The sequence below is a fragment of the Anopheles coustani genome, chromosome 2, assembly GCF_943734705.1.
Source record: "Anopheles coustani chromosome 2, idAnoCousDA_361_x.2, whole genome shotgun sequence".
Lineage (NCBI taxonomy): Eukaryota > Metazoa > Arthropoda > Insecta > Diptera > Culicidae > Anopheles > Anopheles coustani.
Window position 1 is genome coordinate 17,234,740 of NC_071289.1, and position 23,283 is coordinate 17,258,022.

Genomic DNA, 23,283 nt, shown 5'->3' on the forward strand with positions numbered 1-23,283 from the left:
CAAAGCGCCATCGTTCGTATGAGGCACGAAAATGATAAATTAACACTGGCGATGTTATGTGTTTCGGTGTTCGTTTTTTTCCTTTCGGTTTCATCATGTTCGCCATCATACTGCAGGTGGTAAATTTACTTCCATTTTTATTGCCGCTTGCTCGCGAGACAATTGGGTGCGCAAAGCGGGAGGGTTGGGAATATCATAAAACAGCGACGCTCGATTGAGCCGTTTCGAAAACGAATACCATACCGCCTTCGCATCCGAGCGCGTCTCGTGCACCGTGCGAGAAGTATAAATTACGTGTAATGGTGTAATTTAAATAAAAACGCTACATTTGCTTCCGCAGCCTCGGGCTGAACGAGTGAGTCAAACGTTTGAATACAGCAACCGGGAGCAATTTTCAGCCCTGCTCGATACGACGTGGGAAAATGTTAAAATTCCATCGCGCCGTTGCGAATCTTTGTTGAAATGGTTTCATTTATATGACGGACTTGTTCGGGTTTGTTTGTTCTCCATATCCATTTGTGTATGAGCATATTTTCTTTCCTATTTTTTTCTTCCGCACATACTCACACTGATGCAGGTGGTTAATTTTAAGTACACTTTCCGAATTGCTATCCGCGGGCATTTGGAAGGTCAAACAATACAATTTGTAATTAATTTTTAAATCAATGTTTGACCACCGAGGGCCCGATTGAAATGTGGTCGTTTGTTTGTTCGCCCGGTGAGGGTAAATAATTTGCGTTTGATGGTACGTATGGGAATATTTCGATCAAAAGAGTTTTTCCCGGGTGTACCTACGGGATAGCTGAGCAAGCAGTTACATTTCAGTGCATTTTATTTTTGCACGGAACATTAAATACCAACGAACTTTATTGTCACTTACGATAAAAATACATATTTTTCCTATGCAAACACACAGAACACTTCATTGGAGATCATTTTGGCCTGTATCCAAAGAGCTCGTTTTAGAAAAAAATCATTCTTAACGCAATAATGTTCGAAAGATCCAATTACGCGGAATACAATCAAGCAGAAAACCATATTTCTTTATTTTCGATCAAATAAATACAATTTATCCGTGCAAAAATGCAAAAAACGAGTTAAATTAGGGAGCGAGAGCAAAGGAACTCCCCGCTCCTACGGCGCCGGGAATATTCATGAGCCGTCGATCCTGTTGTTGGAATCTCAAAACACCGTGACCCTTGCTTGGTAAAAAAGGGTCAAGAGATACTTCCGGCGATGGAATGGTCCGGTACGCTATCCGGGACCGGCTTGGAAGACGGTTTTACGGAGTTGAAGGAACCCCATAGCTAACAGTGCTTTACGGCGGTGTTCTTTGTAATCCATTTATCTTCTATCTATTTTGGAAGGAAGAATGAAATACGCTGCATTGAGTTAAAAAAAATCCCAGCCACACGGGATAAGGAAACCTTGAAAAATCGTTTATGTATATTTTTTTATGTGGCGAAATCTGTCCTTTTTATAAAAGGATGTTTTGGAGGAGGAGGAGATGTTTTGATCAAATTACAAGCTAGATTAAAAGTGGTTCAAAAGAAAATATCTTTGAAATCTTCAATCATCCAACCCTTATCCGAGAACATTTAAAAAAAAAAAAAAATATGCTTGATTTGACTCACTCAGGCTTCAAGATCACTCGGTTTCTTTTGAAATGGAAATGTTGTACATATAACTCACTAACTTTTGCTGGAGCAGTCAGATAATTTATTTGTAATATATTAATTGAGTTAACAATTGATTCCTAACAACTATTAAAGCCTTTAAGGTGAATCCCGTGTTGGAAACGGACCAAACACTATCCTGAACCGGACACAAGTTTAAAAAAACCCACAGTAATTTCCTGTTTAGTCTTTAATCATGAATTTCTCGCCTATAATAACGTGAATTGCTGTGTGTCATTGATGTGTGATGATTATCATGTGCATGTTCAATATCCGCAATTGAATTGATTTTATGGAAGCAGTTAACTGGAAGCTTGGAATTGATAACATTGCTCTCCAGCTAATGGCTCTGAAATTCGAAATTAATTGTGATATTAGTTATATTCGTGAGGGTTTATTAAAGCGTAATGTATTTTTAGCTATCGGTTGTACCCATCTATAATTTTACCGTGCATACCGTTAAAGCGATAAAATGATGTTCGGCAGCGGAAAAAAATGGCTAAATAAAAATATCGACAGATAAAATCGAACTTCATCCGACAGCCTTCCAAAGCCATAATGGAGTGATTCACAATAATGATGCATTAGCGATAAGGAATGATGCCAACCCCAATAATTTGCATGCGATAAGACCACCGTTAGGCTTGGGGCAAACTTCCGAAACTTGGTCGCACGGCTTGGCACCGTTTAGGCCGGGAATAAACTTCACTAGAACCGGATTTGCGCCGCTTCCCTAAATTGATCCTATTTTTATCTACACAAAAACCTAACGTACCCGGGAGCAACCGTGGAAAAGATAAGAGAAAACGAAAGAAATCTCAGGAAAAAGTTCCCCGACACCTCCTGGTTCGTGCACTGCTTTTCACTCTCGCTTCCAACACGCGGAACATAAAATATCAATTTAAATTCGACGGCAACTGGATTGGAAATGAGCCGGGCCGGATGCGATTAGGCTTGTCATTATTTGAATGGTTTTCTGTTCGCAGTTTTGTTTCGCTCGTTTTCCGCAGTCTGTTTCTTGCTCGGGGACACGTTTCCCTCCGATTACCGGCGGGGTTTCCCGGGAGAATGTCGCTGGAAATGGGATAGAAAATTCCCAAGCGCGTGGCATGTTGCTAACGAAAAGAAACCATTGCTGAGTCCGCCTGGAAGCGTATGGTGCAGAAACATATCCGAACAAAATGTATGAAAATGCCGGGGTCCTCGACACAAACCGTATCGCTGGGTGATATCGACGCATTGATTGAACGAATCCCCTTAGCACGACGCGCTTCGGTGGAATTTGTGAATGATTCAATCGATGTGGAAAACTGATCCCGCGCACCATTTCGAGGCCACATGGGGGAGGCGTTTTGTTTTCGAGTCCCACCTGTTTGTCGGGTGGAAAAATGTGCGATTATGAAAAGATAATGACAGGCGAAATTTTGTTGCAGCACTTGCACGCTCGAGTGAATAAAATATGGTTGATTCATGTTCGAACCGTTTCGGTGTTTTTATTAGTTTTTTTGAAACACGCGAACTTTTCAATGGATATATGTTTTTACTTTAAACATGTTCTAGTCTGTATTTTGAAGCATCGTATTTTATTTTGATATTCTTTGAATTTGAAAGTCAGAGTAAATGTTTATCATATAAAATTTATAAATGCCTGTGATTAATAAATCTTTGATAAACATGATTTTCGAGCCCGAAGGAACAATACCCAAAATTGGTATTGATTCCTGCGCTATTGACAAACTCTAGAAATGAATGATCAAAATTGAAATTCTACCACCCGTAGCTCGGTCAATCGAGTCATATAACATATGATGCGTCTGTCATCTCGATAAACGACCCTGTACCGATCCGTTCGAAAAATATTAATAGAGGACCGGGCAGACAAGGGCCCTGTGAACGTTTCTGCGTCCGATGCATAATTCATCACTCATCAGTCATCAAACACTCGTACACCCAATATCGAAAAATGGTGAAAGGGCTTCAACCAGAATTTGATGATTCCCATCCCAGACACGGCATCTGAACGTGCTCGGTCAAAGCCCGAATTTTGCCAGCCGGTACCAGATTGAATTCGATTCCCATGAAATTTAGATTCCGTTCCCGCGTGGCGACTCAATTCGCTTAATCAATTTTTGGTATCACGCTCGTGCTCTGCCCAGCTGGTGATAGGTACTGTTGAGGCAAACAATTTGATCTTCTCGCTCCCTCGGATGGATAATGTGGCCAGCTAATTAACTGCTTTTCCCATCAAATTTCCCGGCGGTGGCCAATTTTATATCATCCGATTTGCTCCCGCCTTGTCGCCCTTGGCGTTGTTAAGGGGCTTACTTTCCACTTTTCCGAATCAACTCGTCGTCCGAGCCACAAATCCTATTCATTCCCCCGAGGGTGGCAGCGGGAAAGGGAAAAAAAGAACAGCACCACCCAAATGACGAATGTGTTCGTTCCTGATAAGCTCTGTTCCCAGTTCGCCACGATGGTTCAAATTGGAAATTCGTGGAATGCGTGGAAAACCCCAGCACGCGAAAGTGTGCCCTCAATGGTTTAAATGTTTGGCTTCGAGCGAAACTGGGAAACCTAATTATGGTCCCATATAATCGTTACCAATCGGTTTGACGGCGTACGAGTCGTTTTGTAATCCATGAGGTTCAATCGTTTTAGTCAGGAGCGGAAGGGAAAGGCGGGGGCAGGTAATGGGGGATTTAGAAAATTTAAAAAATTTCGTATTGCTCAAAGCGACGATTAAATGTGACAATCGAGTTAGTTTTTTGTGCAGTTACTAATTGTGTAATAAAATAACAATTAATGGGGAAAGTGTTTCGTCTAAATGTGATTGATTGATTCATTCAAATTCATCTAAATATGATTGATTGCATTAGTTCAGTAATAAATGAAATTATGTAACAAAATATTCTATTTACACCAACTTAAAGCTTATCAGGGAGAGGTTTAGAAAAAAATATTAGGTAGCATATTTCAAATTTGACCATATTGAGCACAAATAAAGTATGCAATGGTAAGAAAACAATTTAAAAGAAATTGGGCAAACATTGGAAAAGGTGTAAACAAACGATCTATAAAAATTTAAAAAAGGTTTTGCATATCAAAAGCAAACTAAACATTAACCTTGATTTGTTTAGACGAAAGTATGAAACATCTTCTTTAACAATATCCAAATAGCAGGGATAATAAATTTGTTCGCAAGTAAAAGATGTTTCATCAATTAACTTATGGTTTACACGCATATATTTAAAAATGATTAATTGAAAAAGCAACGCTGCGTTTGAGGCAAATTTTAAGGAATTGATGGTATTATACAAAGGTGATATTGAGAACGTAAAGTACGCTTTGTCGGAAAAATCATTCAAATTAAGCTCGAATCGTCTAGGCTATTTGGAAAAGGCCCACTACTTTGCGTGTATGCAATTTAAATCAACAATCCTTCCGTTATCGGCAGCCTTATACAGTTTTACAAGTGCGTAGGATAAATATTTGATCAAATATCCTGTGCAATTATCCGGTCCAGCGTGATATCCCAATTGGCACGAGATTGCCACTTCCGTTTTGTTTTCTTTACTCACCTTTCAGCTTCACCATTCACTTCCGATTAATGTCCATCGGATCCAGTGTTTGATAAATATTTAAACCACCACTAATCCTTTTCCGTATCCACACCCGCATCGGGTGACGCAAGAATCGGTTGCAAAAAGGCAGACATAAGCAGGGTGATGTGTGTGCATTTGCGTTTGGCGTCGGGTGGAGAAGGGAAGTCCACACTCGATATGACAGGTGATTTATGTTCCGCATCTGTGATAACATCTCGCACCTCCCGTAAGGCAACAGCATGTGTGTGTGTGCGTGTGTGGCGGCCTGCGGTGAGCACCCGGATGACGGCATTAGTGTCACTTTTCATTGACTTTTTCGAGCATTCCACCCGCCTCACTCCAAACCGCGACCGAAACCGAGAGGTGTGGGAGTGGAAATAAGATTGATACCGGCGATAAATTAATTCTTGCACTCAGCACCAACACAAACACACACGCACACGCACAATTGGGTCGCAAATCCTTCTCGCACACACCGCAACGACCGCAACGGCAGGAACAAACTCCCAGAGGGAAGTTGCTCCGGGCGAGTTGCTTTAACGTGGAGTAAATTAAGTGTCTCATTTCATTCCGGAGCTCTGAAGTCTCGTCCAGTATGTGTGTGTGTGTGTGTATGGATCGTTGTCCCCTAAAGGCAAGATAAGGTTGTCCCACCGTTTGCGGCCATCCGTGTTGTCCTTGGTGGGGAAAGGAAAAGCTGGTTGACGCTTTGTTTTTTCCTTCGTTCCTTTGTCTTTGTGCTCGAGGATCGCTGGGAGTAATTAATGTTGAAAAAGGTTGATGTACTGCGTGCGGTATGTTGCTTTGCGGAGAGAGTAGTTCCTGCCTGGCGTTCGTTCACTTGTTTGCGCCGTATCCTTGGTATTATCGGTTCGATCAAGCTCCGGCCTCCTTTCTACCAGAGCTGGGAATGGACAAGGGACCGGAAGTCAAAAGGGATACGGGAAATTATTGTCCCCACACGAGCCACCCTGATTGAGTGTGTATGTGCGTGTCGATAGGATTAGTGTGGGACCCGCTCCGGAATCCCTTCGCCAGTATGTCAGGGTGTTGAAATTTAGCACAGCACAGCTTTATCGAAACCCGGGCTCTGGCCGACCCAGTCAGATTTCTAATTTATCCTTCGCTCAGAGACTCACCCGATCGGAGCTTGTGTTGTGTGTATTTTTCAATTGACAGCAGAGTGTCGGTCGACGACCATCAATTGATTGGGTACCTTCCCGGGGCGTTACGGACCAGCAGCGAGAAATTGGCACGCATCCGGAAGTTCAGCGCCAACGCCCGGGAGTGTCGAGATGCTGTGGTCCTAAATTTAGCTGAAGCTAGAATATATTTTCCCTCCAACTCGGGTAGCACCGGAACAATCGGGGGTTGGGGAGGCAACACGAGCGGCAGATTTAGTTAGTTAGTTAGCCATGGAGGCCGACTTTCTGCAGGTCGGAAACGTTCCGAAGAAGAAAGCTACCTCATTTATCAACCCGGGGTTGACTTCCGCAAAACACACACACACAAATACCCTGCCAGCGAACCCATTTCTAATTTGTATCTTCGCTCTTTTTCCCAATTGCGCCCGTTGCTTCCATTTCCGGTTCCGATCGATCGCTGCGGTGGCCAACCATCGCCCACAAAGGCATCACGAAGTCGCTGCAGACGTTCTCGGAGGAGCAGTTTCTGTCCGAGCTGAGTGACGACCGGAACCCGCTCGGCGGGCGGCCGACGGTACGCAGCCGGCCAGCGCTCTACCAGCCGAACGGGGCGCACCGCCCCCAGCACCACCAGCACCAGCCGCTCCAGTACCAGCAGCTACATCCGGCCATCGAGCACCAGCACCACGCGCCGGAAGCGGCCGAGAACGAAATTTACGACTCGGACGAAAGCAATCTGCTCCGGACGCCGCTCGACCGTGGGCCGCACTTTGATTTATCGGCCTCGAAGAACATCACCGCGCTGGTCGGCAAGACGGCCTATCTCAACTGCCGGGTGAAGAGCCTCGGCAATAAAACGGTAAATTTCAATTACTGCACTGCAACAACAAACAGCAACAACGAACAGCGAATGGCGCACGGTGCAAGTGCGTCCCACAAATCCCTCCGGCAAATCTCTCGGCTCCAATTCGCTTCCAAAGCCTTCCTTTTTCTTCCACGTCGTTGTTTATTGTAAATTCCACACCGGGTCCCGGGTGGGAAAAGGTCTTAAACAACGGAATCAGAACCTCCAAGGTACACTCCAACAGGCCCAACAACGCCGTCCGTTGCCGTGCGGATTTTGCCGGATGAGCGAAAGAAAAAGAAACTCTGCATGCATCCAACGACAAAGCTCTACGGACAATATTTGCCCTGCCGATGCGGTACGATGAATTCTAATAGAGTGTACTACCAATCTCTTTTTTTCCTACTCTCCTTCAGGTGTCCTGGGTCCGGCACCGGGACATTCATCTGTTAACCGTAGGTAGATTCACCTATACTTCCGATCAGCGATTCCAGGCTGTACATAATCCCCAGACCGACGACTGGTCGCTACAAGTAAGTCCCAACATTCGACCCGGCTTTCTTTTTCCCTTTTGTGCGTGGGATGTCAAACCGTCACCTTTTTTGTGCGCCCTTTTGGAGCAAGTTAACGTTGGACAAACACACACAAATACGCGCGTGCCGTTAAAAAAGAAACCGGGACGTCTAAAGCCCACCGTATCGATTCCCATCCAATCCAGTGTCCCATCGATCATTGGACGGTCCAGAAGGCTCAGCGCCGCTGTTTTTTTCCTCTGGAGGACCTACCCAGAAGGTGTCCTGTTTCTTTTTTCCTCTGTTTGTTCCTGCCCTAAGTTGACTGTTTATGTTTCTTCTTGCGCTCTTGTTCGCCAACACGAGCACGCAGCTAATGGCGCAATGGCCGTTCGTTCGTTCGTTCGTACTTTCAGATACGATACCCTCAGAAGCGGGACACCGGTGTGTACGAGTGCCAGATCTCCACCACGCCACCCGTCGGACACTCGATGTTTCTCTCCGTAGTTGGTAAGTATGTCGCGCCTGCGCACAGTGGGATGGGGGTTCAACAATCAAGTGGACATTTCTATTTTGTTGATGGATTTTTCACCGATTTTGATTACTTTTTGCGAAAACTGGTTCTAAAACATGAGAAAAAGTTAATTTTATCAGTAATATAGATGTTTTCTTGAAATATACACCGTTTTGGAGCCCACCACTGCCACTGTCCTCTAAACAACCGCCAAACAGACGGTTGGACGTTCAAATAACGAGTTTGTAATAAATATATGCCAAACGTAACTAAAAATTAGCCACCTCCTACTAAAACGAATGTTGATGCTACCGGGTTCGTGTATTACGATGACATCTGGTGAAAAGCTAAATATAAGAGAATAACACGAGCATTGTAGCTGTAGTGTGCGAAGTACTTATTTAGAGCTTTTGCAGTAAGTTTTTTTTTGTAAAGTAAGTTTCTACATAATTAGATATCAAAGTATATTGTTTTCAGCAGCCATATCCAATTTCGTTTCTTCATTCCTGAACAAATACAAGACCTTGAGCTCATTGTGCAATTACTTTCGTGTTACATAAATTTCATCGATAACAATGTGATAATAATGAAATTTTCTACTGTGAATACTAAACCCTAAGCAAGAAAACTTCTCGTAACAAAATTATCAACACGTAATCAACCATGCTTGTATAAACTTAGCAAGTTGCAGGAGGCAAATGTTTAGTTACGTTTGGTATATATTTAGTACGGTCTCACGAATTTAGTTGAACGTCAAATGTTTGCTTACGGTAGGCGGATATTTGGAGGATAGTGGCAGATGTTTAGGTGGGCTCAAAAACGGTGTATCTCTTCAACGTACTGAACTTCAAAGAAAAATTCGACTCGTATTTCAAAATCGTGAAAAAAAAACTTTAAAAATAACATGTTTTTCACTTTTACAAATTTGGCATTGCACAGCTACAACATTGAGCGATGTATTGAAATGATACTACGACCTTTCCTTAGATATCTTTTTATGCTTGCTTCCATTAACAAACACACTCTTTGATTTTTCTGAAATGCCCGCCTCTTATCCCACCGTGTCGCGATGCAATCGTTCACCGTCGTTCTAATGGAACACGCTTTCCTCCTACGGAAGTGTTTGACCTTGTTTGTGCAGCAAAAACAGCGACACACGTATGCTGCCCGAGATTAGATTTTCATGTCCCTTTTCCAACGGACTTTATTTAGTGCATGTATGGATGACGCCCCCTTTTTTTGTTTTTGCTAAAGAACTATGACACCGTGAAAACCATCGTTTTAGAACGTGAACTCTGGCACGTGTTTCTCCTACAATGGTTTCAATTTTGTTTCCTTTCATGTGCGCTGCTTCCAGAACCCATCACCACGATCGTCGGTGCGCCAGAAATGTTCATCAACACCGGCTCGACTGTAAATTTAACCTGTATAGTACGCAACTCGCCCGAGCCACCGTCCACCATCATGTGGACGCACAACAATCAGGTAAGTGTAACAACGGCCACTCCACTCCGCTATGGTGACGGCCGTTGACGACGATGGCAGGGAAGCTTTTTTCTCCACTCAGACAATTGGTTTCGTACATTCGATATGCTTTCTAGGAGTGTTTTCAATTTTTTACTCCATTTTCGCTTCAATCCTCTTTTGATATTGTGTTGTTAAAGTTGGCACATATGAGAAAGGCACGAGAATAGGGTTTATGAGGCAGGATTTATGAGGTTTGTTTATTACGGTACAACAGTTCCTAGCCCCCGTGGGGTCGTTGTGCCAGGCGTCGCGCAAAGCATGTGTCCGGTGTCAGTTGATTGAGGTTGCGGGTCGGGACGATTATGAGGCCATACTCTTTACTCCATATGTTTAGAGTCGTACTTGTGTGTCGTACAGTAAAGTAGCTTTTGGTGGGGTGTTTTAACGCAAGGGGGCTTGATTATAGCTGAACATAATAGCCATACCGTATTTTTGACTCAATTTACTTATAACAAGTTGGTTTCTGCAACGTTTCTCTTTCGAGAGTTTTTTCTAATCTACCTTAAAACTTCTAGATGAACAATCAATGCTCTTTTTATTATTATTATTTTTTTCTTAGTTCATTTCAATGTGATTTGGAATCGAATTGTTCTTCCCCGCGAGCAACGCGATAAGTTGCAACCTTGAGGAATATGAGGAATATGAATACAGGAAAAGGGAAATTCACTGGCAAGGACCAAGATCATATCGTGTAATGCTATATTAAAATCCTCCTTCTTAGATTTATGAACATAAATATGTTTATCAAGGTTCTGTTTAGATTAACGGAAAATGAGTTGGTTTTTCCAGTATTTATACAGTTTGCTATCTTTTAATTCAATCGAAGAAAGAGCCCAAAAGCTAGAAACGGAGAAAAATGTTTTATAGTCAGAACAGTTTTTGACAGCAAAGTTTTCAAAAATATGCAGCAAAGCAAGAGGAAAACAAACAGCTTAAACATTTTCATCTTTATGATAACGAGCAATGCGTTTGTGAAGATGAACTAAAAGAATAAAAAACAAACATTTTCTTTCGTCTACGTAACATTCTTGTTAGATGTTATCATACATAAGAACACGGTGTTCATCAATTCAATCAATTAAATGAAAACGTTTTTCACCCTAACGCATTTCAGGTGCATTTCACACGATTCTTAGAGGAGGAATAAAATTACATAATATTGCTATTTGTTTATTCTGCAATTCTTGGACAAAAGTGGAAATAATAATAAACATCGTTAAGTCCGTCAAAAAATTTATTGATTGTAGGACAAAAGAATAAGTAACAATGCATTCGTTGGATAGCATTTAAAAAACGAGAACAATTATCATTGTTTACTGTAATACACCCGTTCATTTTCCCACTTATGGTTATACTTTATTAATTTCATTTAAATTCATCATTGAAATGTGTTGTTTCCTCTTGATACCGTTTTTTAATGTTTTATATCACACGCTTTGTTTTTGCCTTGCTTTGGGCGGTCTGCTTAATATTCTCGGTAAAAAAAAAATCTTAAAACTCGGTAAAAAGCATGTGCAAATGTGATTTGATGATGTTAATATTTCACAACAAAATCCTCTTACCAGAAATCAGAATTACCCCGGGCGATAAAAAAGGAAATCAGAGAAAAGGCACACGAGGCAAGCTTGCTGCATTTTATCGAATTTCTTCTTTCTCGTCAGTACGCCGAAACGTAAGCCATCGTGAGCCATGATTCAATTCATGTAGCACCTCATCGCCAGCGGATCCCGACCCGGATCCCATGGCCAACACGAGATGAAAGGTGTCTCGGATAATGGAAATAATGGCCAGAGGTGCAAACGCACTGCACTTTTCGCCTTCGTCCGGGCCACTCGGGCCCATCAGACATTCGGCCATAACTCAGCAAAATTGACAATATTGGGATTGCCAGTTGAAAAATGGATGCTTTAATGCACATTCCGAAGTGTGCGGGAGCTCGTTTTTGCCATTCTTTTATGGGTTTCCCTCTTTTGTTTTAACACTTTTTTCGTGGTTCTGTGTTTTTCATTCCCCGTCCATCACGGAATTGACAGGGATTGCCGGTGTGGGTGTGTTTGCTGGTTGAATATTATGTTCACTCCCTTTTATTTTGTTTTTGTTTCCACAGCTCGCCTCCATGCCGGAATGAGTTTCCGAAAGGATTTAAAACATAAAGCACAAAGCTACGGCCATGGGTGGAAATAAAATTTCAATATCAACGTGATTTCAATATCAATTTGCTTTCACGCCAGTTGGCCGATGGTTCCCCGCCCCATGCTACCTGCAATGCATCCCAAATGTCAGGAGTAAACATCCAGGGTATGCTGCTATGAAAGCATGAACTAAAACGGGACAAGAAAAAAAATCAAACCCGGGGTGCAGGAAAAACAAGTCGTCCGGAACTGAAATACCTGCCTCCGGTGCTCGGAAAAGTGCAACATTCCCACCGGGAGGGTTGGTGGCTCGGTCAGCGGCCATGACCCTCTCGGTCGGAAGTTTCCTGGGCCAATGATGCCACTATGCACTTCGTCCCTTCCTCCCCTAGCTGGACGCAATTTTGAGGTTATGCTTTTATCACTCCTCTTGATTTATCCAATAGACTACGAACGCAGGGAGTTTTTGGGCCAAAGCAGTGAGATTGCAGTTGAACGAGTAGGAAGGAGCGTGGGAAAGCAAAATATATTCCATACTCTAACGAGGCTGATGATGATGGTGATGGTGATGATGATGATGATGTTATTTTTGTTGTTGACGCTGATGGTTTGGTCGAGGATGTCAATGACGATTATGGGGATAGTTTGCTCTCGGTTCAATTTACATCAACATGCTGCCGGTTTCGGGGGTGCAAATGGGAAAACCGTCAAGCGAACATCGTCCCAGAATGGTCTGGCTGCGCGGAGATAGAGAAATAAAATGCAGAGTGCGAGAGCGTGAAACCGAAAGAGAAAATGCGGGCAATAAATTATACACGATATTTCTTCGTTGACATTGACATACAGCAACAGCAACAGTCGTCGACGCCAGTTAATAGGAATAGATTAAAGGGGGGGTGGTTGGGTGGAAAAGTGTGGCCTGCAGGATGAAATGGCGATCTTTCAGCCTCTCGACCCGATTCGCTCGTGGGCTGCGTAAGTTGTTGCGGCTGGTAAAATAATGGTCGGATCTTGTATTTCGAAGGCCTGTCCGGTGGAAAAATAGACGAAACTCAACAAGGGTAAAACTTCTTTCGAAGTTTGTTTTTTTCATTTCCAAAACGGATAGCCGGGTTGCCCAAATGTACTCAAACATATAACTCGCCTAACACAGCCACAAGTTGGTGCTCGATGGGGTTGACGGAACTAGCGGTAGAAACGAGACCGGAGAGTTGCCGGTTCTTCGAAAACCAACTGAAGCTGAATAGAAGTTTTTCCTGAATCGTTTCGGGCGCAACTAGATCACGTGATCACGGGCCGATGGCAAGGAGTGGATGGGAATTTGATGCTTGCAGATATGCTCGGGATATTAGAGATAAAAAGCACCTTCGCCGGAAGGTAAGGAATGAGTTTTTACCCGGCGCAAAGTTGATGATGACATTTCCCCAAGAAAGCGTGTGAATATTTTCAGTAGAAAGGTAGAGGGAAAGTGAACCTGGGGAACGGTAATTGGTAATCACTATTGGTGTGATGCGATGATTCGAAAAAAGAAACGAGAAAAGTGTGGCAGTGTTGATAATCAGTATCGATTTGAAAGATGACGAAACCAGTCGAGGTGGTAGATCTCAATTTTAAAATTTGGCTACGAATGTGAGATTATTGCATTCTTTTATAATTTGTTCTGTTTCGTTCTAGCAGACTAACGATGAAATTTATCCCTTGGAATTTTGTTATGTTTTTGTCATTAATGTGATTGTTTATTGATGTTCTAGATTGCATTTTTATGATTTAGGCAACAAAAACTAATGCTACTTTCGGAATGCTTTATCTGGGTTTGTTTCCTACTTTGAACATCCTTTCATTTCGTTGTATACAGTTATGTTTTAAAATCTTTTTTTTTTTACATATGACTAAACACTTTTTCAATTTTAAATCGCGTTAAATATGTTATTTGATACAAAAAAACAATCTAAAAACTACAAAACGAATCAACAAGCTAAGTTTAGTTTTATTAATAAACAGAGTAATACAGAGCACAACACCAGTGTAATAGTAATAATAAACAGTGGGTACTTTTAGGGATTCAATAACTAACCAATATTGAATCTCCTATAAGCGTGATGGATTGTTTTACTTTATTGTGGATTGTTGTTGCTACGAAGGATTGAATAATGCTTTTGCTAATATTTTCACCAGATATTTTGTTTTTCTCCCAAACGTCTCTCATTATCTAAGAAATACATGTTCTAATAGGTCCTTTTCTAAGAATTTAATGGCGTCAACAAAATGTTAATGTTCAGTATGACTTTTTTAGGAATAATCAAGTAAACAGGATCAGACATCGTTACATCGTTACGCCAATTGTTCACCGTTTTTCCAATCACTCAATCAAGCTTTTCCTTCTTGATTCACTGCAGGAGATCAACTATGATTCCCCCCGGGGTGGAGTGTCCGTCATAACGGAAAAGGGCGAGACGACCACGTCCTATTTGTTAATTCAGCGCGCCAAACCGACGGACACGGGCAAGTACGTCTGCTCCCCGTCGAACGCGGATCCTTCCACCGTCAATGTGCACATTCTGAACGGTAAGCGAACGGGAAAACTCTACCGAACTGCAAATTCCTGTCGCTAATGTTGCATTTTTCTTGTGTATCTGTATTTGCTGCAATGTTTCCATTCCAGGTGAACATCCGGCAGCGATGCAGCACGGCGGACAGCTGCGGATAGCGGACCCGGTACATGTGTTCCTGCTCTGGCTGCTGAGCTTCCTGCTGGGACGCCGATGAGAGTGTGTGTGCGTGTTGCCGTTTTGCAGTGCTGGAACCTGCGGGAACTCGGAGAAACTGCGGCCTTCGCTGCCCTGCGGTACAATTCGAACACATCAAAGTGCATCACAGCAATTTAGAGCTAATTAAACTAAACGGCAGTTGACCAAAACACGACACGGACCGTACCGGAAGGTGGAAACGAAAGGGAGGGGGGCTTAGGATAATTTAATTTACGGCCAACTCGAATGGGCGAATACAAATTGGAGGGAAAAACGCGCGAAGATGCAGGCGATTGAGCGGAAATGAAGCGTCAAAAATGGAGTGACATAACTCATCATGGGGATGATCGATTGGAGGGACGTGCTCTAATCATTTAGTTAAATAACACGTTTTTACGATCGCGATCAGTGGACAGGGCTAATGATTTAATTTTCATTGGCATTCATTTTCCCGCCATCCCGTGGGAGCAGGAACCACGGACGGATGAGGTCGCGGGACTAGATAAATACGCATTTAATTGAAAGCAATTCGTGTCGAGGTTTTGTGCTTTTTTTTCGCTCTCGTGGACTGATTGAAAATGTAGGTGTTTTGATTGGAACGCAAGGCAAAGAGTTAAGCAGTTTATTGGAAAAACACACACTCATTGAACGGCACCGAGGGGGTCCCATTAAATTCCTATGATTGTTGTTTTTCCCGCAAATCACACACAAAACATTGGGTACATACTACTCGAACCGGGAGGGACCGCAAACAAACAAAACGTTTCTATCATAATGGTTGTATTTGGTTTTATAAACGAGAAATAGAGATTTTTCTATGCAGAATAGAATCACCAAGGCAGCGGTACAGTCCAGCACAAGCAGCCTGATTCGATATTTTACATGGTTGTTGGGTGCAAAAGTGATCGTGTAACATTAATACGATCGTTATCTGATCGAGTTGAATTCAGAAAAATAACGCAACTGATGCTGATGGTGGCGAGAAAGAGAGATTTAAGGGAAAAAAACAGTAACATAAAATGGATGAAATAAAATAAAACATACAACAAGAGTAGTGATTAGTTTACATTATTTTAATGCACGGTTGAAATATCACAGAGCAAATTGATAGATGTTTGGTGGATAAAATTATGGAGGTATCATCATAAAAGTTACGTAAGTAACGACCCTCGGAACGAAGCTGTGCCGAAACATTACACAATCATGCATTAGCCCTACAGCGTCCCATCCAAGCATCTCAAATCCTTTCTTCGATCCGACGAATGGATGAGATTGTGTGTGTTCTTGGACATCGTACGTCGATTTCCGGGATAAAAGAAGGAATCTCCAAAACCGACGGCAATGAATCATCATTAACCAACGCTAAGCTTATGTAAAAGCGGTCAAAACGGGATTGTAAAGGGAAAACTTTTAGCGATCAAAGTGTGCCTTTTCATCCTAGATCAACATGCGATGGATTTAGGGTTTTGCCCATAAATGATACTTATGTCATTGCAGCCTAGCGTTACGGTGAGGTTCTAAAATGATTTGCAAAAGTTTTGCGGTCTTCATATAAACTTTTCAAATGTGCCAAGCTTGACAGGCCCATCATTTGGTTTTCTGTTCGGAGAGATAAGTTTGGTCATATTGCGAAATATGACAATGCCATATTGTGAATTAAGTATCACAATGACGCTTATAAAAAAGAAAAGCTAGAGTAGTTCACATCAATCGTATCCATTTCATCTTTGTATTTCGATCGATCGCACTTGAAAAGTGTTGTAATAACTACGTAGAGTCTAATTGCTCATGGAAGCTCCTCGCAAGGACAGCGAAGCGATTAGCAGCGGCTTCTAAGCATACGCACCCTTCACGGCTTCTCGTTTCCATCCGCCCACTATTCCGACGGGCGTGGAAAACCCCACCAACAAACACTTAGCCGTTGTAATGGTTCGGAAGTAATTTCGATGTTTTCCGGTCGGTCGGCTTGAAAATACGACCCACACGACCCGTTGCCGCGACCCGTCCGCTCCAAACTGGGTGCAGGGCCGGTTGGCATCATATGTTATGCTTTCATCTCCACACCTTTCACGCTAAGCGACACTTCAGCACCCTCGTGCTTGTGGGTTTGCGGTTGAACATGCGGAAAAATACGGGAAGATATGTGTGCCAGAACTCCGAGCGAACGTCGCTCGAAGGACAGATGTTTTTCTCCGTCCCTATCTCGCTCCTTTCTCCTTCGTCACGGATAAGTGGTCTCGGTGGCGCTCGAAAACGAAAGCGCTGGCAATATTGGGCGACGAGCGATGGGCCCCACGCGAGGTGCAGGTCGCGGAAACACGGCTTAATTAAGATGGCCAGAAATGGGGAAAAACGACCGCGTTTGAAAGGGAGACACAAGAGAGAAACACTGCACAGAACAATCTTGCTTTCGAACCCGCGTCGTTATGTGAATCATCCGTCGCGGAAAAAAAGGTGTTTCGAGGTGAGAGCGCACCCATAAGATGTGGTTTCCATTGTTTTGTTGTAATTCGTATACCTTTAGATGGTGGAAAAATCCACCGCTAAGGTTTCATAAACAGCGAAACTCACGGTTGGAAGGCTGCGGTTAGTTCTGTTTCTAACTTTTTCTTTCACGATATTCCGAGAAACAACTGCGGTACAGATGTTACATACTTGGTATCATCTGAACTCGATGAAATTAAGTGGAACGTTTGTGAGGAAAAATAACATTAACTTATTTTCCTCCAATTCCAAAATGGTGCTAGCATGATCGAATACTGTTTGGTTGTCTTTTTTTGAATATTTTGCAAACGCGGCGGAAAATGCGGAGCAGGATGACAAATCGTGTATCTAATTTTTCGCTACATCATAGCAAGGTCTCTTGCCCGCTTGAAGACACACACAGACACATACACACAAACACAATCGGAACCAGCACCATCACCAGGTGCAGATTGATTATCGGAGAGCGGGGCGCTTCGCCTCATATGCATAATGGCCCCATTCTGAAGTTACGAAAGAAAGAACGCTCCGGCAGAGCATTCCAGCGGAGCGTTGTTTTTGCGCGTCAGTTCGGGCTTGAATCGAGCAATTTCATGATCCGTTTGCCAGATTGGGTAATCTGTTGGACGTGCAAAAGTGCTGAGTTGACAACCATTGACGCCCGGAGTCGGATTCCCGGCGGCCAAAAGCGGGTCCGTTGGATTTGAAGATGCAAATTTAGTGAATGAATAAAACACGACTGCAAATTGTAACTCAGTTGTAACAATCGCTTGCTCGATGGGCAGCATTTTCTTTGATTTGATGTTTTATTAGAGGATTTAATGTTTCAAAAGTGTTGCAACAATAATAGTTCAGCAGTTAGTGAAGAAATTCGAAGCGATTTCATTTGTTTTCTTAACCAAATAAAAGAAAACATTACTGATAAGTAATGTTATATCTACTACATTTGACTCCTTGTAACTTTACACAAATCAGGAATAACTACTTGTAGTCATTTTCAAAAGCAAACAAGTATTTCATGCTTGCAACATTGCGTGCAAGGAAGAGACTAGCTCCAGACTTGCGCAATAGAACCGGAAATTACTTACCTTGCAAGGAACATTTTATCCTTTCCTATAAAAGTGAAGCTTTCCTATAAAAGCAAGGTAACGTGGAAAAGCTGTGAAATTATTTTCTTTTTATAAAGTTTGTAGTTTGTGTTTGTAGAATTTTACAACAGGGATGGGATCATTCATTTTATCAAAAGCCAATTAAAGTCAAAGCTTTTCAAATAGAACATTGCTCCGAGATGGCGTGGCTTTTTTCATTCGATGCAATAACGAAATTTGAATGGATGATATTATGGTGTGAACTGGATTGTGGTTTCAAACGTGTTTTGGAATTATATGATATAAGCTTTGGATTTGGTTGTTTTGTTTCCTTTAATAAAATCATACGAAACCGATCTATATTACTTAAAATTATTTAGCGAATCTCCGTAATTTATATCAGTCGTGTAATGTTTATGGTTTTTAGTGAAACTCCATGATACCATTGTGTAAAATCAAGCAGCATACATTCATTAAAGTGCAATTCAAATACTTTCTATAACCTCGTTCAAATCTGACCTTCTTACCATTTATTAAAGAACCTAGAGATGTTGGTCATTTTAGCACACAATCGCGACCGAAAAGACGTGATACTTCTCTCTTAGGCATTGTTGATACTTCCGGAGCTTCCAAATCCTTCCTGCAAGCTTCGTCTAAGAACCTCTTGCGTCATGACTTGTATTGTAGTTGCTATGTTTTGTCCCATCTCATCCCATCAACACGTTCACGGCATTAGCGTTACCATCGATAGCGCCGAGGTTTCCTGCACGAAAATGTCTCCCCCGAAACGGCTTGAGCATAAGGAAACCAACACGAAACCATTCGTTTGAGCAAAACCCCTTCCGAACAACCCGTTCCCGACCGGGGCGGTGGGACTTTAGAACCACAACGCGTATTGTAAATAGCAGCCACTGCGCGATTCGCTTTGCATTTCGTAACGAGCAGCTTGCACGGATGGAAAATGGGAAAAATGGGTCCAACCCAGGTGCGGCCGACGGGGCGAAACAAGTCGTTCCGGGTTTACCACACTCTGTTGCAGATTATCGGCGGTGAAGTGTTATCGGGATCATTTCGAAGCCAGGGATGGAATAGAAATGATCTGCACCTCGGACCACGGGGGAGCAGAAGCACTGGGAGAAAGCCAACCCCGGTGGTGAGATTGTTTGCACTTGATGACGACCGGTCGGCAAACAACGGCCCAACCCAGCGGACGTGGGAAAACGAAGGAACCGAGTCATGGGTATGGGAAAATGTTCGAAGATTCGAGTTAACGCCAGCATAAGAATATGAGCCATTGTTTAGTGCTGCAGTGGTGCTTACGACTAGTGTGCTATCTCCGGCCAGCCATAAACGGAATCTCGATGCCGGTGTGACTGAAAACACTCACAGCGTTAACGATTGCTTGCAGGCCATTATTGTCGTCGTGAAAGAATCGAATCCACGTTGCAGCTGAGACGGGAATTGGACGCAACCATAGGCAGGAACGCTGGGAATCTTGTGTTTACCATTTCGGTCCAGCTCGGGCATTGCGCCAACGATAATAACATATTTTGGAAAGGGTTGTGAAACACCCGGCGCCCCCATTTACATGACTCACTTATGCAAATGGCTCTAATTTCAATCCACAATGTTTTCTGAAAATTCCTTTTCAATTTGTAATCGAAATGGGATATTTTAATGTCAATTATTTTTATTTTTAACTCCACGGGATGCTTCATTTTCATTTATGTTTTCTACACCGAACAGTTGAATGATGTGAAAATTAATAATAGGCCCGCCGTTTAGGATCAAATATCTCAAATTGAATAACTTCAAGCAAAACCAATTTATTCGACATATTCATCAGCCCAAACCCAACCCCTTCCCCGTGCCACAGGTTGAATACATTCATCAAACGGGCATACCGACGGCGCGGCTTTCCACCGCGACCAGCGTGGCGGGGAGCAACATATTTATTTTATGCTTTGGTTACACATAAACATGCCCGTTTTATTCCGGCTCGACAATAGCGACGGTTTGGTGGTATCGCTTTCATGTGTGTACTTGTGTGAGTATGTGTGTATGTTTTTTTGCTGATGGCTTTATTTGGGTCGGAAAAATACGGAATGGCGCGCGACCTGGTGAATTGTTACTGTCATTACGAGGCAATTTTTTTTTTGGCCCGATGTTTGGCTGCGATTTTGCCTTTTTGTCTCGTTTCAATGTGCTTGTGTGTATGTGTGTGTGTGTGTGTGCTTGTGTATCTGTACAATTATTTGCTGAAGCGAGTCGCTACCTGTTTGTCCTCCCGTTTCAAACGCGCCGGTAGTTGAAGCGGTTGAATTTTTCAAACGAACAATAAAACACTCCATCCAACCGGTGGAAAACATTCCCCGGCGTGCGCGGAAACGGATTGATTTAGTACGTTAAACGTTGGTGCGTGTCGTTGGCCCGGGTGTTCGAGTGGTGTTGGTCAGCTGAAGTGCCGCTTGGCGCTTTCCCATAATGAGTCGGTGTTAATTATCAATTTGTGGATATTAATTCGATGCACACAAACATTTTAATCCGCATCGTTTGGCCGTGAAAAATGGAAAAGTCAAAATACCGGACGATAATTAAATATTTCCATTAGGGACGCTTGCGTGTGTACTTATGGTGTGTTACATAAAAGAAGTCAATTTGAAATACGCTCATCTGAGGAGGTCATGAAAAAACGGCGATGGGTTTTTTTTTAAATACAACATCTATTTATGTTTGAAATTTTATTTCCTTGATGAAACTTCACTTTTGATGACAACACAAATAACAATAAAATCAAATTACTTTGAACCGTAAAGACCATCTTTAAGCCGAAAATTAACAGCATCTCTCAATAATACATATGCTCTCAAATTCTTTAAGTTTCATTTCATGTGGAGGCTAATGAAACACCTTTCGTTTTAATGATCTCATTCTACGTGTGAAATGGAAGTTTGGCTCTTAAATAAGTTATTCACACGGAACATTCGCGATAATGATGAAGTCACAAACTGAGAGTTTAAATTTGTCAATTCTTTGACTACGAAGGCCCTCACCTTTCCTACAGAGCGCCCGTTGTTGCAGAAACATAATTTTCGCCTCACTGCGCCCAAATTACCTGTCTGTAGGTCGCGAAAAAGGTCATTCAATCAATTTTATAACTCCACGGCGCAGCACCATCCGATTTCTACGCGGATGGCGTGTGTCGGGCAATAAACGTCCCTCAAATGGGTGTCGGGTTTTGGTGAATTGGGCAAACGCGAAAATTGAGCGGTTGAATTTTAGGTTAGAAGCGATGAAATTTTATCGCACATTGAGCAACGAGCGGTCGGTTTTGGATGTGGTTGCTTCCACCCCGAGCATCGTGCACGATCGCCTCGATTTACTTTTAGTTTTGCGATGAAAGGTTGCGGAACCGGTTGTATTAGCCGGGTTTGGCGAGAAAGGCAGCTGGAAGGTGGGAACTTGGAAGAACTTTCGAATGGTGGCCATTACCGGGTTTTATAGTGCAGTGGTTTGGAGGTAGTCCAAATTATGCCACTATAACCCACAAAGAACACTTTCGTTCGGGAAAGAAATTGCTCATTTAGTGTGTGTGCTGTGAAGATGACGTTGAAGAAATAAAATCCCAAAAACTAATGACATCCTTAAGGATTTGCATGTTAGCGTAGCCAGGTGTACATTTGTCAAAGTGAAAATGGTAAAAGATTCATAAAGATTTGAAGAATAAATTCAATTAGAACGTATAATTACAACTGATACTTTGAGAAAATCTCAATGTTAAACATCTTCCCTCACTGAACGAACCTGATCATCATTAGGTTTGAGGGAAGAAAAAAAAACCCAACTCGTTTGGCCCTTTCAAAATTCCGACAGAATCGGGCTTCATTCAAAACCTGTTAAAGTGGACACGCTAGATGCTATGATATGCAGGGTGCGAAAGGAAATGTTCGATATTGAACTAGACGTTGAAATGTGCCAAGTGAAGTTGAATTTCATATATACTAAATAATTAGAAGCAATTACGTCATCATCCATCGGGCGATGGTTGTGTAGCATGCTTATAGTACACAGCTCAAAAATGGTGAAAATGTCACAGAACAAGCAAAAACCAGTTCCACCTAAACCTTACACGCTTTGTATCACACAGTGTTAATCCAACTAAATTTAGCCAAACACCTCAATGCAAACAAAGTCCGATCAAAAACTCGAAACGAAAGAAGCGCTAGCGGTAAACATACTGCGACGGGTTAAGCCACGTGAGAACAACAACAATAACGCGACCTACCGCAATAACGAAAGCCGCAATCGAGGCGCGCGGAATCATTCAGAAAAACACAACTACGAAAGAACCTAATTTGTGGACCACCGTGAACTCTTCAAGCGGAAGAACTAACAATAACAGAAACATCTCAAGCGGAAGAACCTTGAGCCGAAATCGAGCGCATGACAAAGCGATACAAAGTCGTTCTCAAGGACAAGATAGTAAAACCATAATCAAATTGATAAACAGTTTAGGGACCGAAACACCAAGTCGAAAGTTAGGGAACATTGACCAACGCACCCGAAATACAAGTAAGGCAAATCAAAATTAACCACTCAAAAGACGAAATGATGTCAACTAACCCAATTGAACCAACCGATAAATGTTGAGACGCCGTCTCCACGACCGGATTGCTGACTTCCTGCAACTGATATAACCATCTACCACAGCTGAAGTGTTGAAAGCAACACTACAACCTTGAAAGTGTTAAAATTCTTCAAAATTTTGATACCGTCATGGTGTATATAAATAAAAAACAGCCCTAGTGAATTTCAAAGATCATGAATATTCAATCTCGTCAGCAGAAAACGTCAAAACTACGGTACAAAACGAGTTAACTGCCGAGCACGTTTTAATTAATGATGCTTAACAACATCAAGAACCGGTTGTGGGAACCCAGTTCGGGCAATGTTCGACCATATAAAATTTTGAACGGTCTGCAATCTTTCATCAGTTTGTGTGAAGCTGCGCA

At 42.5% G+C, this 23,283-nt stretch overlaps 1 protein-coding gene across 1 annotated transcript in view; it reads left to right on the top strand.

Moving 5' to 3' along the window:
• Positions 1-15,626, top strand: part of LOC131264004 (zwei Ig domain protein zig-8-like) — a 30,060-nt gene extending 14,434 nt beyond the window's left edge. The window contains exons 2-8 of the mRNA XM_058266295.1: positions 6,909-7,058; positions 7,113-7,282; positions 7,684-7,800; positions 8,196-8,289; positions 9,651-9,778; positions 14,349-14,517; positions 14,615-15,626. Coding sequence (XP_058122278.1) covers positions 6,909-7,058; positions 7,113-7,282; positions 7,684-7,800; positions 8,196-8,289; positions 9,651-9,778; positions 14,349-14,517; positions 14,615-14,718 — 932 coding nt within the window. The 3' untranslated portion in view covers positions 14,719-15,626. The remainder of the gene's footprint in view (positions 1-6,908; positions 7,059-7,112; positions 7,283-7,683; positions 7,801-8,195; positions 8,290-9,650; positions 9,779-14,348; positions 14,518-14,614) is intronic.
• The last annotated feature ends 7,657 nt before the right edge of the window (positions 15,627-23,283 follow it).